Below are 18790 nucleotides of genomic sequence, written 5' to 3'. Positions count from 1 at the left end.
ATTCAAACCAAACTTTAAAGTTGGGTCTAAAAAGACATCAGGTCAGATGAAATGCTTTATTTTGCTGGAGTTTTTTAAAATATCCATTTGGATTTCATAAGTGTTTCTAGAGCTGTTTAACTTTGTCATATCTGCTAAGTCCACTGATCCTCAGGGAGTTGTAAGATCCTGTCCAAATCAATAAATCTTGTTTGCTAGCTAATGACATGATCATGTATTTGATCACACTGGAGAGGCCAAGTTCTTGGAGTTGCACAAAAAAATGTGGTATCTCTGGAAGTAACACTTGCCATTTCCTGCATTTGGATGATTCTGACAAAACGAGGGTATATCGCAGCATCCAAAGTGATGCTTATCGTTTCATCTGAGAAACTAAGTGCCCAAATTCCACCAAAAGATTCTACTGCAATATTTAAGAAGCAGGTGAGGTGCTGGGTCCACTTTTGTTTGTCATTTATAAATGATTTAGATGAAAATATAGAAAGCCTGGTTAGTAAGTTTGCAGATGACACCAAGAGTGGTAGTAGAGTGAACAGTGAAGATTATCTAAGATTATAAAGAGATCTTGATCAATTGAGTCAACAGGCTGAAGAATGGTAAGTGGAGTTTAATTTGGATAAATGCAAGGTAATGCATTTTGGTAAAACAAACAAATACAAGATTTATACAATTAAAAGTAGGGCCTTGGGCAGTATTGTAGAACAGAAAGACCTAGGGGTTCAGGTACAGAATTCTTTGAAGTTTGCTTCACAGCTGGATAGGGTGGTTAAAAAGGCGTTTAGCACGCTCACCTGCATTGCTCACACCTTTATGTATAGGATATAGGGCGTTACATTGAGGTTGTTCAGGACATTGGTGAGGCCTCTTCTGGAGTACCATGTCCAATTCTAGTCTCCCAGTTATAGGAAGGATATTATTAAACTGGAGATGGTTCAGAAGAGATTTACCAAGATGTTGCTAGAAATGGAGAGAGTTTGAATTATAAGGGCAGGCTGTATAATCTGGGACTCTTTTTTTCACTGGAGCATAGGAGGTTGAAAGATGACTTTATGGAGATTTATGAAATAATGAGGGCTATAGATAAGGTGAATGGCAAGTGGCGTTTTGCTAAGATTGGGGATTTCAAGACTAGGGGGCATATTTTTAAGGTGAGGAGAGGAAGATTTAAAAAAGATATGAGGGGCAAGTTTTTACACAGTGATTAATGTGTGGAATGAACTTCCAGAGAAAGTGGTAGATGGCAATACAGTTACAATGTTTAAGACATTTAGATAAGTAGACATATCAGAGAATCCCTACAGTGTGTAATCAGGCCATTTGGCCCAACAAGTCTACACCCATCCTCTAAAGAGTATCCCACCCAGATCCAATCCCCCTAACCCATTACTTTACATTTGCCCTGACTAATGCACCTAACCCACACATCCCTGATCACTATGGACAACTTAGCATGGACGATCCACCTAACCTGCACATCTTTGGACTGAGAGGAAACCGGCACACCCAGAGGGAACCCAAGCAAACACGGGGAGAATGTGCAAATTCCACACAGTTGCCCAAGGCTGGAATTGAACCCGGGTCCCCTGGGCTTGTAAAGCAGCAGTGTTAAATACTGAGCCACTGTACCGCCCTTAATGTTTGGAAGGATATGGGCCAAGTGCAGGCAGGTGGAGCTAGTTTAATTTGGGATTATGGTCAGCATGAACTGGTTGGACTGAAGGGCTGTATGACTGCAGGAGATGTTCTCCTAACTTTCATTTGTCCTTCAACCAATGCTAACTGGTCATTATTTTAGTGCTGTTTATGGGATCTATAAAATCAATTTATTGGCTGTAGGAACAAAGTATTCCTTATGTTTTAAAAAAATGCATTTAGTGTATAGTATAAATATAGCTTTCCTGTCCTTTACCTCCTGCCACTACCTCTGAAGGTTGTTTTTTTTTAAACTTACCTTTCTCCAAAATGATAATATTGATATCCAGCTTCCACACAATGATCAGTTTTGATTGGAACCCAGTTATCTTCTTGTCCTCAACATTTAATTGATTCATTGCACTTCACCAGGTGAACTTTCTTGTTACACTCAGTGTGGTGAAGTCCATTTCTACCTGGTTCCAGTACCTCTGGTTTTGATATGACTTCAAATTACTTATGTTTTGTTTCATAGTAAATTGCCAACCATTTCTATTTATTGTTGAATTCCCTACTATTTATAAGGATGATACCAGAACTTGGAGTTTATAGCAACAGGATCAGGAAGGCTGAATTGGCTGGAATTCCTTTTGCTCTGGAAAAATGAAGGCTCAAAGAAGGGGGCTTTCAAAGTTTGTGAGAAGATTTGTAGCTCGGGTGCTCGTTGTTGTGGTTCTGTTCGCCGAGCTGGGAATTTGTGTTGCAGACGTTTTGTCTCCTGTCTCGGTGACATCCTCAGTGCTTGGGAGCCTCCTATGAAGCGTTTCTGTGATGTTTCCTCTGGCATTTATAGTGATTTGTATCTGCTGCTTCCAGTTGTCAGTTCCAACTGTCCGCTGCACGAAATGACACGACCAGCTATCCTTAGTAGCCACACACTCAGATGACAAGCAACATGAGTTCGACTGGGACAACACTACTATTATAGGACAAGCCAAACAGAGAACAGTCAGGGAATTCCTAGAGGCATGGCATTCATCCACAGATTCAATCAATAAGCACATCGACCTGGATCCAATATACCGGCCACTGCAGCGGACAGCTGGAACTGACAACCGGAAGCAGCAGATACAAATCACTATAAATGCCAGAGGAAACATCACAGAAGCGCTTCACAGGAGGCTCCCAAGCACTGAGGATGTCACCTAGACAGGGGACAAAACGTCTGCAACACAAATTCCCAGCTCAGCTAACAGAACCACAACAAGGAGGCTTTCTAGGTCAGACTTGGAGAAGATGTTTCTACTTTTTTGAATTCTTTCATGGGATGCAGACATAGCTGGCAAGGCCACAGATTTTCTTCCCATTGGTAAAGCAAATGGGTTTTTAATTATTCCATATTTATTAAATGTATTTAAATTCGACAGGAATTTGAACCCAAGTTTCCAGACTTTTGGACAGGACCTCTGGATTACCAGGCCAGTGACACTACCTCCCATGTGGTTAAAACTAGAGTTCCATTAATAAGATAACTAGTGAATACAATGAATAAAGAAGCATTATTTAAGAAGTGGTGAGAATGTGGAATATGCTAGTAAATGGAATGGTAGAGCTTAATAACAAAAATTCATTTATAGGTACATTGGATAAGAACATGATGGCGATTTTGAAAGTCATGTTGATAAGGTGGGATGAAATAAATATAGTGGGAGGAGATTCAGGTAGAGGAATAACATACATGACGTGTTGGAGTCTTACATTGCGTGTTACTCCAAAACAGAAAGCATATCAGAGAATATTATTTTGCAGCTACTATCTGCATTTTGAGGCAAATCTCACAGATGAGATTTCTCCATGTTATTCAGATTTGCATGCAGATGCCATCAATGTCCCTTCGGTAGTCCTAAACTTTCTTCAAAGTGCCAGTGCTCCAGTTCCAGTAGAGAAATAGGCTGACTCAAATGGGTCATGCCAGTGTTTATACTCCACATGAGCCCCTTTCCTCATTGCTCACCTCAACTCACCACATCCTTTTATTCCTTCTCTGTCATGTTCTTTCTAAGTTTCACTTAAAAATCTAATATTTTCTCATCCACTCCATATAGAGTTTTAATCAGATTTACTGGAGTGCTTGCGTCTGTTACAATCACTCCCAGTGATTGTTTAAGAACTTTCTTACATTGTTCAATACTCAAGCATACAAAGAACGAAGAAAATTTACAGCCAAGGAACAGGCCCTTCACGACCCCCCAACCTGTGCCAATCCAAAGCCACTGTCTAAACCTATCGCCCAATTCCTAAGGATCTGTATCCCTCTGCTCCCCACCTACTCATGCCTCTGCTCAGATGCACCTTAAAATGAATCTACCATGACTGTCTCTACTACCTCTGCTGGCAATGCGATCCAGGCACCTACCACCCTCTGTGTAAAGTATTTTCCGCATGTATCCCCCTTAAATATTTCTCCTCTCACTTTCTACGCATGACCTCTCATTATTGAATTCCTCACCCTGGGAAAATGCTTATCTCTATCCACCCTGTCTATACCCTTCATGATTTTGAAGATCTCAATCAGGTCCCCCCTCAATCTCCTTCTTTCTAATGAAAACAATCCTAACCTACTCAGCCTTTCATCGTAGCTAGCACCTTCCATACCAGGCAATATCCTCATAAACCTTCTCTGCACCCTCTCCAATACATCCACATCTTTTTGGTAATGTGGCAACCAGAACTGTACACAGTATTCTAAATGGAGCCAAACCAAAGTCTTGTACAATGTTAGCAAAACCTGCCAACTCTTATACTCAATACCCTATCCGAAGGCAAGCATACCATATGCCTTCTTGACCACTCTATCCACCTGTGCAGCTACCTTTAGGGTACAATGGACCTGAACTCCCAGATCTCTCTGCTCATCAACTTTGCCCAAGGCTCTTCTGTTTACAGTATAGTTCGCTCTAGAATTAGACCTTCCAAAGGTCTAATTTGCCTGGGTTGAATTCCATCTGCCACTTCTATGCCCAATTCTCCTGTATTCTTTGATAGTCCCCTATGTTTTCTGCTACTCCACTAATCTTTGTATCATCTGCAAACTTACAGATGAGACTACCAATGCCCTCTTCCAGATCATTTATGTATATCACAAACAACAGTGATCCCAGCACTGATCCCTGTGGAACACCACTGGTCACCTTTCTCCTTCGACTACTACTCTGTCTCCTGTTGCTCAGCCAGTTCTTTATCCAACTAGCTAGAACACCCTGCACACCATGTGACTACACTGATTTGTAGCTAAAAATGCAAAGGACTTGCTGGAGGTCAATCTAACAGACTGGTGGTGATTTAACTGACTAAATCTAGTGATGTGGTGGTGGTGGTGGCTTTTTATCTTTTTCAATATAAGGACATTTAGTACATTTCAGGATAGGTCATCTGACAGTAATGGACTATAGACTTTTACTCATTATCTTCTATGAGGCCTATCTTGATGAATTCACATGGGAGTGAAACTAAGAATTGCGTTCCAGTAACACTTGACATGACCCAAGATCTCCCAAAGTGCTCCAAAGCCAAAATACATTTAGAATGGTGACAAGCACAGAGGCTGCCATTCAGCGCTCACATATGAACCATCTCTGTGCAAGGTCAATTCAGGTAGGCAAGTCACTGCTATAATGTAAGGAAAACTGCAGGCAATCACTTAAAAGTACAGGCAGTCCCGGAGTTGCAAAGTGTTCCGTTCTGGAAAGCTGGAGCACAATTTGGGACAGTGGAAAGCAGCCATTGCAAATACAGGAAATGTTTGTTTGTCAGGTCTTTAAATTTTAGAATCATGTATGGGATCGTGTTCGTTAGCCTGATGTTCAGAAATTGTGGATCCCCTGTAGGGATGAATCATTTGATAAAGACAGACAAACTGAAAATTTTAACTATACTGCAGGTAGGTTTATCTAACAGCCTCTTTACAACATTTCACAACACACTCTAAAAAAAAAACTATCAAACATAAAAATACATTTCCTGCAAATTACAGGACATTGTGCACACTTACTATATTCTCAATGTTTTGAAAATGCACTGTTCTAACAAACTGAATTATCAAGAACATTGACCTGGAAGTAGAAAAGGTTGAACTGCCTTAAACTGACAGCCCTCCTTCTACCATCACATGACATCATTCTAGTTTGCTGAAAGCTTCAATCAGGGTGATAGAATGTTAATGGAAATTGATATCCTGTGTAAAAATTGGGAGAAACCAGCTCCTAAGGGCAAGGAACACAACTGTTAGCCACATCGATTTGTGATTGCTAGTGCAGCAAAAGGCCTTTTATCCAAGAGTGCCACCAAGGGAGCATGAAAGAATTTCATTTCCCAAGGAAATAGTCCTCGTTGGGATGAGCACAAGCTTCAGCAAAAAGAAAACTAAACATTTGTTCAAACCTGTTCTCAAAATGAACTTTTTAAAAATTATTGCCAACCCAATTGCCAATTTTGATCTATATATTTGGCAACTGTTTTAGAACGTTCAAGTAAAATTATTTACAGAAGTGCAAGTTTCTTTAATCTCTCCGAGTCTTCCCTTCCATGTATTATGTGATTCATGACAACCTAGAACAGTAAAACGTAAGTTTATGTGCTGTATTTTTGGCAATGATAAAGTCAGATGAAAAGGAACCTCTGATGTACTTGAATAGATAAACCCACACATCTTGTCAAATCCCACCTTAATACATCATATTTATAAAATTTCCAATGGATAGATCCTGTATAGGAATCTACATTTTCATGGTATTGTTAAGCAACATCTACAAACACGATTGATCTGTCCACTGTTACTGGTCTTGTCACGAAGTTCTTCTTGAAAAAAAATTTGTATGTAGGAAGCCACCTTGATGATCACACACTTAGTAATCCTCTTGGTGCTACTGAAAGAATCTGATAATATTCCCTGGGTGGAGGGGACGTGGTAAGTGGTTGTTGGATGGGGGCGGGGGCGGAGGTTTAGGGAATGGAGACCAGGAAGTTTTCAAACCAACTTAGAGCCGAGAAACAATTTTCAAGCATTTTCCGTCGGACGGTTAAATAAGTTGGTGCTGTTAATGAACCTCTTTGGAATTTTCAGTATCAAAGGTGGTCTGTCTGAAGAGTTTTTAGGAAGGGTTCTACTTGGTGAAGAGCAATGTTGCTCATATTCTTGTTCTTCCCCTTTGAAATTCTGATGACTGTCAGTATCAGTCACTGGATTGACATCTTCTTGGTCAAAGTAAGTCTGTTCATGTGGATTTGGTGGACTATGATCAGAATCTGGGGAGACTCTGCACACATCCAAAGAGTCTGTGTTTGTGCGATTCAAGAAAATGTTTGGAGTTGTGTCGGGAGATTCCATTGTCCTGAGAACATGTTTCTCGTCAAGTTCAAAACTGTTACCTGTGAGAAGGTTAGTAGTTGTGACAGAAGTGCTATTACCATCTTCCATACTTGAAACAATCACGTCACTATCACTTTCAATGGTTATGACAAGGGGTGAATGATGTTCAGTATCAGTCTGCTCGCTGCTCTTTTCCCTTTTCTGTTTCTTTTTGTGTTTCTTTTTCCTCTTATGGTGCCGACTTGCATCTGTTACCTTTCCCTCGTACACTATTTCCACACTTGCGCTTCTTTTTTTCTCCTTATGTTTTTTGAACTTTGGTTCGCTGCCTAGTGTACTCTCAAGTAACACTGAACTACTCTTCGAGTTACTGCTACACTGTGAAAGAGGGCCAGGGGAGCTACCCTCCTGTCTGGGCAGCATATGAATTTCTGATGATAAATTAGCAACTTGCAAACTTGCATTTTTCATCTCTTTGCTGGAGAAACTTTCCAAATAATGAGTCTTATATTTCCGTTTGCCCCCAGGTTTCTCTTGCCTAATCTTATCGGTCCTACCAGACGTGGTTCTAGATCGGGTACTAGATGGGCTTCTTGATCGATAACTTCCGTATTGGTAATAGATATCGTCTCTATGGCTACTTGGACTCCTGAAACTTGTACTTTCGGAACTGGATCGAATTCTATAATCTGAACATGGTGACCCTCTCCTGTGATGAGTTCTGGTTCGAGTTGCAGATTCATAGCCATCATTCCTTCTACTGTGATAACTATATCTTTCCCACTGATAGGAGAAAGCCCTGTTTCTTTCCTGATATTCCCTCATATAGCTGTACGTCCTCTCCCGACTTCTGGACCTCTGTCTGTCTCTCGGAGCAGGATAACCTCTGCTCCAAGAACGTGACCTGGCTCTATGCCTGTAAGCAACACAGTCACTGTTCTGTGATCTCGTCCGACTTCTGGTGAATGATGCCCTCTCTCGGTTCCTTGATCGCCTTCTATCTTGAATTTGATGAGCACGGGGCTCTCTGCTACCTGATCTGGCCCTCTCTCTTCTATTCCAGTCTTTAGCTCGATGTTCACTTCTACTGTAAGAGTAAGTCACCATGGTTCTATCCCTGGTGCTTGACTGCTCGGGCCTCCGAAGATCATGCTTATCTCTACTAAGTGATCGAATTCTGGATCGATCCTTTGAACTGCCTCGAACTCTGCTCAATGTCCTTTCTCTGTGCCTGCTCGAACGTGATGCACTGCCCTTAGAATGGGAACTCTTCTTACGACTGTGGTGCTTATCTCTTTTTGATTTGTTGCTCTTTTTGTGTTTCAACTTCTTTCTTTTCAATCGCTCCCTGGATGTGGATGATCTAGTTGATGATGATCTAGTTGATGAAGACAAACTGCTGGTGCTGTGGAATCGTATATGTACAGGTTGTTCAGCAACCTCAGTGCTTGTGGCTTGAATGGAAGCATCAGAGTCTGAACTTAGCTCAATTAGTTCAGGAGTTCTTTCAGCTAAAGGCTTTACGTAACCAACTATTAGGCAGTCATCGATGGAACGGACTGACCCCTCTTCATTTGTGCCTGGATCAGTTTTAATTGATGCTGTAAGCAATGAAGATCCAGGCTGTGGTGGTGTCTCTTCAGAAACAACAGACGTTTCACCAGGTGAGGAGTTAGCTGACTCCACTGTCTCTGTCACTGAATAAGAAGGGCCCGGTGTTTCGTCATCCCATGTCGCCTGACTTAAGCCAAGTGCTAACTCTGAAGAATTGGGAGTGGGTCTGTCTTCTTCCTGAGCCTGAGCGGTGTCAGGGGAGATTGTGATCACAGACAAATCAGAGTCACTTTCTTCCTCATAGGATGGAGCTGGACAGTCATAGTTTGCCCTCTGATCATACGATTCCATGTTGAATGGTGCCCGTGCAAAGCTTATGAACTCATGCAAGAAATGATCTGTGCGGCTGAGTAAAAAAGGCCGGAGTTCTTCCTGAAATGCCTCGCTTTCCATGTCATATCGAACAATGTTAGACATGATGATGTGTTGCACAATATTGACAACAGAGCCATGGGAGCCAAACAAGACACAGAGCTCCCGTTTTAACCACGGCATTAACCGGTGAAGACAGGCTGCATTGCGCCGGAAAAATTCGGCAGAAATATCTCGATACCGACCTCCATCCTGGACATTCCTTACCCTCAAGCCCGATCGGTACAACTCCCGTCTAAAACGGATCATCTCTTGTTCTTGCACCTGGCGTGTGGATCTTCCCTCAGACTGTGCTCTCCTCCGGGCGCTCATTCGCTGCATCATTCGACGCAAGCTGTGTCCCTGATACATCCGGGGCTGCCTTCCAAATCCTTCAAATACCACTCCGTTGTCAGGCAATTCAGGAAGAACAGGGGACCTTCGAGGTTGGCGGGTGCTGCGACGTTCGCGCGTCAGCGTTGTTCGGTATCTAAACCTCTGCCCACCTGGACTGGCAAATGAGCCATTCTCTGTTGCCTTCAGTACATACTCCTGAAAATCATTTTCAGTCCGCACACTGTGGAAAATGGAGTTAAAAGGTTGTTTGCACAGGGGACATTCAGCTTTATTTCGTGACCATTCCTGAATGCAGCGGAAGCAGAATTTGTGAAAGCAGCGATCAATGTAGGACATGTTGTCAAATCTGTCTAGACAGATGGGGCATTTTGCATCAGGTGATGCATCAGCCCTGACTCCATGTGGAATCTTGCTGCTTTCAGGATCTGGTGAAAACTGGTTCTCCATCTTCAAATCTTCGGTAGCAGATGCCATAATCTGAAACCAAAAGTAAAAATTCCAATGAAGAATTTCTAAATGGATATAGAAACAAAAGGCTGACGACAGATCTCATTTTCCCAATAAAATCCGGTTAAATTATCCATGTCTGGTACAGACAAGCTGGAAGTCAGGTCCCAGGTCTCTGCCACTCTTTAGCCAGAAATCTTAAGAGAGGGACCTGGCATGCCTTGTTCTGCAATTCACTCTCCCACTGTTACGTATCTAAACCCAAGATACTGTGGAGATAAACAGCTTAGTTTGTTAGGAACTACAAGTACAAACATAAGCGCAACCACTTTTTAACCCTACTTCATTTTTAAAAAAATTGAATAAGATCTGGATTAAAATATATAGAATATATATTAAAATTAAAATACATTATATATTAAAATAAAACATATTGCCTTGGCTTTGAACAGCCAATTTTGGGCACCATCTGGATAACACTTTGGCAGATTGAATTTGTCAAATATACCATGTAAGATGCTACTATCTACAGCACAGAATGATTCAGGAGAATATTACTGTTATAAGAATGATCTAAAGGTTGACGTCAGAACTGAGGTTACACACATCAGGAATAGTTGAAAAGGCTTGTATAGTTGTTAGTGAATGAGTTTGACACAGTATTCGCGTAGATGATTCCATTTGTGGAAGATTCCACACCAAGGAATAATCAATATAAGATTAATAAACTATTGACTATTAGGAGTAACTTATTTACCCATAGACTAATGAAATGCAAAACTTGTCACTGACAGAGGTGGAGGCAATTTGCATATATAATTAAGGGAAGATTGATATACATTAGGAGGAAAGAAACAGAAGGAAATGCTAATAGAATGAGATGGAGATCAAAAGAAGCTTGTGTTAAACTTAGGACCATTTGGGCCAACAGTTCTGTGCTGACAAATTTTGAAATAATCTAGGATTAGAAAGTTTGATCCAAAAACAGTTTAGAAATTTTAAAAATCTGATCTTTTCAACAGAAATTTGCTGTTAATTAATTACTCATCTTTTACATTGTGTATCTGTTTTATATTCTGCATTATTCAAGGTAACTTGGATGATCTGAAACTCTCCAGATTAAATAATAACCTGGTCACTCAATGTTTTTATGGACAGATCTTTTCTTTAAGGTGACTCTCCATCTTGCAGTATTAGGTACTGACAACTGCTCAATTTATAGATTAGATTCCCACAGTGTGGAAATAGGCCCATCGGCCCAACAAGTCTACACCGACCCTCCAAACAGCAACTCACCCAGCCCCATTCCCCTACATTTACCCCTGACTAATGCACCTGACACTACGGGCAATTTAGCATGGCCAATTCACCTGACCTGCACATCTTTGGATTGTGGGAGACAACCGGAGGAAACCCACACAGACACGGGTTGAGACTGAAACTAGATTTTACAGTTTTGTTAGTGTTGCTTGACAGCACTTCCCAAACTTATGACTTCTAATGGCTGAAGATGCATGGCAGCACTACCACCCACACATTTTCCCACAAATCTCACACCATTCTGACTTGGAAGCATATTACTCTTCTTTCAGCATTACTGGCTCAAAATCCTGCTTAACAGCATCCTCGGAGTATGGACAAGCAGGGACAGCAGGGATAAGAAAGCAGCACGACAACCTTCAGGGCAAAGAGAGAATGGACAATAAATACTGGTATTGCCAGTGATATCAACATCCCAACAATTGTGTATAAAAATGCAACAGATATGGAGATGCATATATATTTATTTTGCCAATACAGATTGAAATGATGGTAAAAGTAAATTTCTTTGCAGAAAGTAAAACTGCAACATGGACTTTAATCCATCCGATGCCACTTGGAATAACCAACACAGTCTTCAATATCACACAAAATAGCTCAGTATCCTATAAAATTAGGAAACATTTTAAATCCACTCTTCTTTAAATAAAGAAGTACGTTTAATGCAAACACAAAAAGATTGTATGTTCTAGTTTGGTCGCAACAGCCCAGAAGTCAAACCAGTAGCATTTTCATTCTCTCTTCATTACATTCAAAGTTTCTAAAGCAGTTGAAAGCAGACAATTCTAACATCCAAGTTATCTTATTATGTACTGTGACACCACCATAGTCAGTTGAATCTCAGATGGCGACGGGAGGTGGAAGACCTGGAAAAATGTGCATTGAGAACAACCTAGCTCAATGTCGGCAAAACCAAGGAACTCATTATTGACTTTTGGAGGGATGTTATTCATGCCCCCCTACACATTAACAGCCCAGAGGTGGAACAAGTGGAGAGTGTCAAGCTCCTGGAAGTGGTCATCCACAACAAGCTTTCTTGGACTTTTCATGTGGATGCACTGGTTACAAAGGCCCAACAATGTCTCTTCTTCCTCAGGCAGCTGAGGAAGTTTGGCATGACGGTGAATACCTTTGCCAATTTTTATAGGAATGCCATCAAGGACATTCTGTCTGGATGTATCACTACCTGGTACAGTAACTGTACCATTCAAGATCAGAGATGGTTAGAGTGAGTGGTAACCTTGGCCTGGACAATCACAAAGGCCAACCTCCCATCTATAAAATCCATCTACCATGCCCGCTGTCAAGGAAAGGCCGCCAACATTCTCAAAGATCCATCCCACCCTGGTAATGCTTTTCTACAACGTCTACCATCGGGGAGAAAGTACAGAAGCCCGAACACACGCACCAGCCAGTTTCATAACAGTTTCTACCCTACTGTTGTTAGAATACTGAATGGACTCTCAAACTCTTAACATTTGCCTGTACCTGTGTTTTTGTTTTTGCCACTGTTTACATATTACTTACTTATCTATGCTACTTAACTATGTGATCTGCCTGTATCGCTCGCAAGACAAAACTTTTCACTGTGCCTCGGTACATGTGACAATAAAATAAATTCAATTCAATTCAACTGTAGAAGAGCTGTCCCATCATCTTGTCAGGGCCGTCCTTCTATCTCCCAGTACCATCTTTTAGTATCACCAATAAGTTGACCAACAATGAATAGTAGGGCTCGATCTCAATACATGCACCACTGCCAAGCTCAGACAACTGGATTTAAAATTTGAATAGCTGGAAGTCCAGGTGTTCTGGTAATATTGGTATTGTGATAAATTCAATTAGTACATCCTATGACAAAACTCTCATTTATATAGTATCTACACCATAGGAAAATTCTCAGTGTGCTTTCTCTGTCAAGAATTGCTTCCAGTGTGGAAATCATAATTTACCTTTGCCTACTTTTAATGTTTATAAGCTTCAATAATTTATAAAAAGTCACAAAGAAACAATCTTGTGATTTATTCAATTACCCAGCGAGTGATAAGAATGTAGAACTCTCAACCACAGGGTTGGTAGAAGCAACTAGCAAGATGTATCTATGGGGAAGCTAGAGAAATGAATAAGTGAGAAAGATAAAAGAGGAATATACTGATGGGGTGAAATCTAGTAGAGTGGCAGATTGCATCTGGATCATAAACATCAGGTCAGACCAGTTGGGTTAACTGCCTACATTCATTCATTTCATCCTCACAATTGTGTAGAATCTTTCAGCTCAGAAGGCAAAGTAGTTGGTTGTCACGTTTTTAGTCCTCTCCAACTTACAGCAGCACAGGAACAAATAAGCTAAATGATATTTTAAGTCCTCCATTCCAATTGTTTTTCCTCTCTTCTCTCCTCCTACCCTCCCACTGCCCCCTTAAACATTTCTATTTAAACAGAGCTAATTCCTCACAACTCACTGTTTCTAGCAATCAATTAAGTGGGGCGGCACGGTGGCTCAGTGATTAGCACTGCTGCCTCACAGCACCAGGGACCCGGGTTCGATTCCATCTTTGGGTGACTGTCTGCTCGTTCTCATGTATGCGTGGGTGTCCTCCGGGTGCTCCGGTTTCCTCCCACAGTCCAAAGATGATCAGATGGACTGCCCATGCGAAACTGCCCACTGTGTTAGGTGCATTAGTCAGAGGGAAATGGTCTGGGTGGGTTACTCTTCGGAGGGTTGGTGTGGACTTGTTGGGCCAAAGGGCCAGTTTCCACACTGTAGCGAATCTAATCTAATCACAGGGCAGTATCAGTTAAGATGTAAGCACTGTATGCATACTAATTAACAAAGAATGCAAAGGCAGGTGTTGCATTGCCAAAACATTAAAACTGGCATCCAAAAACAAGGCTAAAAATGCTTTTGACATAAAGCACCCACGTTTAAATGTGTTTATGATATGGTGCTGGATCTTTCCTATAGAAGTGTTGACTGCTCACTGATTCATCGGGAATACAATTGTTCTACACAAGAGGTTTGTTTGGAAATATTGAACTAATTTAGAGTGAAACATTATAGCGATTGCTAGTATAAGAACTCAACAACAGATATATTTTAGTATGACAGATCAAATCTTTGAACTCTAGAATTTCATTTCTGCCCAAGATTACCATATTCAGCTGTTCACTAAGAAAGGATAGAGTGTGTTTATTTTAGTTTCATACATTTTTTGCTTAATACGTTTTAAAGATATTTAAGTTTCTGGTCGATAATGTTATCAGTGAAAGACTTCAAGAGAAGTTTACCTGATGTGCAGTGAACTTTCAATGAGAAACATTTCCCTTCTGGAAACAGTGCCTGAATTTAAAAATTGTGGACATCTGTCTCTCCATTTTTTTTCAGGATTCTCATTCAATCAATGAGTGCATGGGCACAATCCTCCTCAAAATCAAAATCTTGATGCAGAATAGTAACACATCTGCTCTAGTGCAGGACAGAGCTGGCCAAAGGACAAACAGAAATCTACAGATACACAGTGCAGTCACAATATCAATAAAAGGGAACTGCATTCAATCCATTAGTATGTGGAAGGTTTAAGTCATCTCATCATTAAAACATTTCAACAACTAGCAAGATCTAGCCTGGCTGGCAATGAGAAGGGTATTGCCCATCAGATCCTTAATGCACACCAAGTCTCTGTCCATTACCAAATGTCCTGAAAGCTGCTGTGATAGTGAGGAAGCTGCCATAAATCTCTTTCTGGAAGGTGCCTTTGCAATCAAGGTCTGAAGAGAGATGCAGTAGTTTTTGTTAAGTTTCACCTCGGGCAGCCCTGTGATGCAGATCTCTGTGATCTATGGGCTGGTTTCCAAGACAAACACTGACTGCACCTGGAGGGCCAACTTGGTGACAGACACTCAAAACCTGTTGGTCTTCCAGTGCAAAGAGTTGACGGAGAGCTGCAGACTGGAACATTCCAAGGTCCAGGACTATGTGCTGAGGGATGCACTAAAGCTTGGGCAGCTGCTGCCAAGGCACTGACCACAGTCTTTCGGCCAAAATAGAATGACGGGAGGATCTATTAAGTTTCAAGATATGTTTACAGTCTTAATGGGTATGTAAATAGTTTCCTCTCATGATGAGAAAATACCTTGTTGTTGCAACTGGATTGAAACTTACTGAGGAATGTCAAAATACTTGTTGTATTTAGTTAAAGATAATTTATGAATTAAGTATATTTTTTAAACAGGTGTGTGGATGCTGATATCAGTTAGTATTTTCTCATGTTTCAGAAGCTCCTATTGACAGGCATAGACACTGCATGCAGATTTCTAGTGACCTAATGATACTATTGCCAGACTATTAAACTAGAAACTCAGTTAATGTTCTGGGGACATGGATTCAAATCCCGCTACAGCAGATGGTGGAATTTGAATTCAACACCAAAAAAAGAAATCCGGAATTAAGAATGTACTGATGACCATGAAACCATTGCTGATCATCTTAAAAAACTCATCAGGCTCACTAATGTCCTTCACAGAAGGAAATCTACTATCCTCACCTGGTCTGCCTACATGTGATCCCAGACACCATCAATGTGATTGACTCTGAATTGCTATTTTGAGATGGCCCAGCAAGCCACTCAATTCAAAGGTAGCTAGAAATGAGCAATAAAGCAATGCCAACATCCCACAAGTGAAATACAAAATGTGTAGTTTACTTAATGTTGTCTCAAATGTAACTTCAAATTACATTGAGGTATTGCCTTTACTTGTACTTGCCATCCTTGTAACATCTCTGTGACATTGTCAATTTAGAGAATGTGAGTTCACTAACCTAGAGCTTTGTCCAGACATATTTCATACAAAGTCTTTTATGTCATCAAAAGCAGACTTCAGAGCTGAAAGGACAGTTTGTTCAGTGAATACATCAGATCATTTTTAATATCTTCTTGTGAACATCTAGTTACTTTTACATTGCAGTAAAAGTGGATTTCCAGCTGAAGCTGAGGGAAAAACTGGTGCAAAGTAATTTAACACTTTTGCAAACTTCCTAACATTATGAACAAGGAGACTAATTTGCCCTCTGAGGCTGGTCTATCCCTCATGATGTGGAGGCACTGGTTTTGGACTGGGGTGGACAAAGACAGAAGTCACAACACCAGGTTATAGTCCAACAGGTTTATTTGCAATCACAAGCTTTCAGAATGCTGCTCCTTCAACAGATAACTTCATCTGACAAAGGAGACATGATTTGGAGATGCCGGTGTTGGACTGGGGTGTACAAAGTTAAAAATCACACAACACCAGGTTATAGGAGAAAGTGAGGAGATCAGAAGCTGGAGATCAGAGCTGAAAAATGTGTTGCTGGAAAAGTGCAGCAGGTCAGGCAGCATCCAAGTAGCAAGAGAATCAACGTTTCGAGCACAAGCCAAGCCCGAAATGTCGATTCTCCTGCTCCTTGGATGCTGCCTGACCTGCTGCGCTTTTCCAGCAACACATTTTTCAACACTAGGTTATAGTTCAACAGGTTTAATTGGAAGCACGTTAGCTTTCGGAGCGTCGCTCCTTCATCAGGTGGTAATGGAGGGCTCAATCCTAACACACAGAATTTATAGCAAAAATTTACAGTGTGACGTAACTGAAATTATACATTGGAAAACTGATTGTCTGTTAAGCCTTTCATCAGTTAGAATACCGTTATAATTTCACTTCTTTCACGTGTAAATCACAATTTTTTTTTAAAAAGTTGCATTCTTGGGTTAGCTGTTAACAATGGTGATAGTTAGACAATATGTTGAAGGTGTTAGCCCCCTATGTTCTCTGTCTATGCCATGATGTTTAGATTGATTCTAATCTAAAAAGTGAGGTAACGGAGTTTTACATGAATTCATGCAGTTTTTGAGCAAAGTACAATGTAACTCTGCAAGTACAAATTCACCCCACAAAATATATGTGTGCATGTGGGTCTTTGTCTGTCTGTGTGCCTGTGTCTGTCTGGGTTGGGGGTTGTGAGTGTGAGAAAATGTATGTGTGCGTGTGTGTAGTGAGTGCAAAATGTCTTAGGACTGTGAGGGGATGCAATGTGTGTCTGTAAGGGTGTGTGTGGGTGTCTGTGTGTGTGTGTAGGAATACCTGTGTGTGTGTATAGTGCAATGGTGGTCACCTGTAATGTGACATGAACCAAGGTCCCGGTTGAGGCCCTCCCTATGGGTGCCGAACTTAGCTATCAGCCTCTGCTCAGCCACTTTTCGCTGCTGCCTGTCCCGAAGTTCGCCTTGGAGGATGGTCACCCGAAGGTCCGAGGTCGAATGTCCTGGACCACTGAAGTGTTTCCCAACTGGGAGGGAACACTCCTGTCTGTTGATTGTTGTGCGGTGCCCATTCATCCAATTTTCGTGGCCTTTGCTCGGATTCCCCAATGAGGATGCCCGGAGGCATGGTACATTTTAGCTATGAAAAGAGGCTGGATAGGTTTGGATTGTTTGCTTTGGAGACAAAAAGGCAGAAGGGGCATCTGATTGATCTATATAAGATTGTGTATAATGTATAATTTTAGTTACATCACACTGTAAATTTTTGCTATAAATTCTGTGTGTTAGGATTGAGCCCTCTGCTACCACCTGAAGGAGCGACGCTCCGAAAGCTAGTGTGCTTCCAATTAAACCTGTTGGACTATAACCTGGTGTCGTGTGATTAACTCTGACAAAGGAGCAACACTCCAAAGCCTTGTGATTTCAAATAAATCTAAACGGTTGTTCCTCATCCACCCTCAGGTCAACCCCTTGATGAAGGAGCAGCACTCCAAAAGCTAGTGCTTCCAATTAAACCTGCTGGACTATAACCTGGTGTTGTGTGACTTCTGATTTTATACAACATCAATAAGATGATGGCAAAACCCCAATCAGCTACCTAGGTTATGCCTCTTAAACCCTCGACTTCCAGCACCAATCAATCATGGTCACAGATGTATACAAGAGTTATGCTTTGAGGGAGAGGATTCCACACTTCCGCCACCCTTTGTGCAAGAGTTGCTTCCAGAATTGTCTGGCTCTTCAATTTCAGGATTGAACCACAACCTCCCCATAACGCAAGGAGGTGCCAGCCTCCTGAAATGAAAACAGGAATTATTGGAAAAGCTCAGCAGGTCTGGCAGCATCCGTGGAGAGAAGTCGGAGCTAACGTTTCGGGTCCAGTGACCCTTCCACAGAGCTGAATGCCACTGGCTCAGGTTCCGGTTTAAGAGTCTCTGGCCTCGAATCGTTTTGTTTTTGCTGCCTGTCATCTCGCAGATCCACAAATTGTTCCACAGGTTGCTCATTCCGGTGACAGATCGAGATGCTAACCTTGGGCCTGCGCTTGGCCCCAGCATTTAGGCAGTTACCCCCTCCCCGGATCTCTTACCTGCGGCAGCCGCACACTCCTCTATCTTCCACACACTTCACTCGAATTATACGGTATTTTAACTGCGATTATTCTCTTCCCTTTTCCTTAAATGCTACAGCATCCCATTCCCCCCTTCGTCTCCTCTTCCTCCTGGATCCGACCGCGAACATTTGCTCGGTTTATTCCCACGTAGGCCCGCCCCACTCCCTAGCCCTCAGGCTGAGTCCGGGCGACAAGCCCCTGCCTGTGAGGGGGGTGACACCATCACACAAGCGCAGTGAGTGACGGCATCGCACTGGCCGCCGGGACGTCGGAGGACCCACAACTTTCCCC

The 18790-nt window shown here is 41.7% G+C and overlaps 1 protein-coding gene across 1 annotated transcript; it reads right to left on the bottom strand.

Moving 5' to 3' along the window:
* Positions 1–2791: 2791 nt before the first annotated feature.
* toporsa (topoisomerase I binding, arginine/serine-rich a) lies at positions 2792–18722 on the bottom strand. The gene is made up of 2 exons (XM_072588127.1): positions 18476–18722; positions 2792–9799 (listed from the first exon to the last, which is right to left on the bottom strand). Exon 2 carries the CDS (start codon positions 9794–9796, stop codon positions 6689–6691), a length of 3108 nt encoding a protein of 1035 aa, XP_072444228.1. The 5' UTR covers positions 9797–9799; positions 18476–18722; the 3' UTR covers positions 2792–6688.
* Between the last annotated feature and the right edge of the window lie 68 nt (positions 18723–18790).

Source organism: Chiloscyllium punctatum, chromosome 2 (assembly GCF_047496795.1).
Source record: "Chiloscyllium punctatum isolate Juve2018m chromosome 2, sChiPun1.3, whole genome shotgun sequence".
NCBI classification, from domain to species: domain Eukaryota; kingdom Metazoa; phylum Chordata; class Chondrichthyes; order Orectolobiformes; family Hemiscylliidae; genus Chiloscyllium; species Chiloscyllium punctatum.
This window is presented reverse-complemented; position numbering and strand designations above follow the sequence as displayed.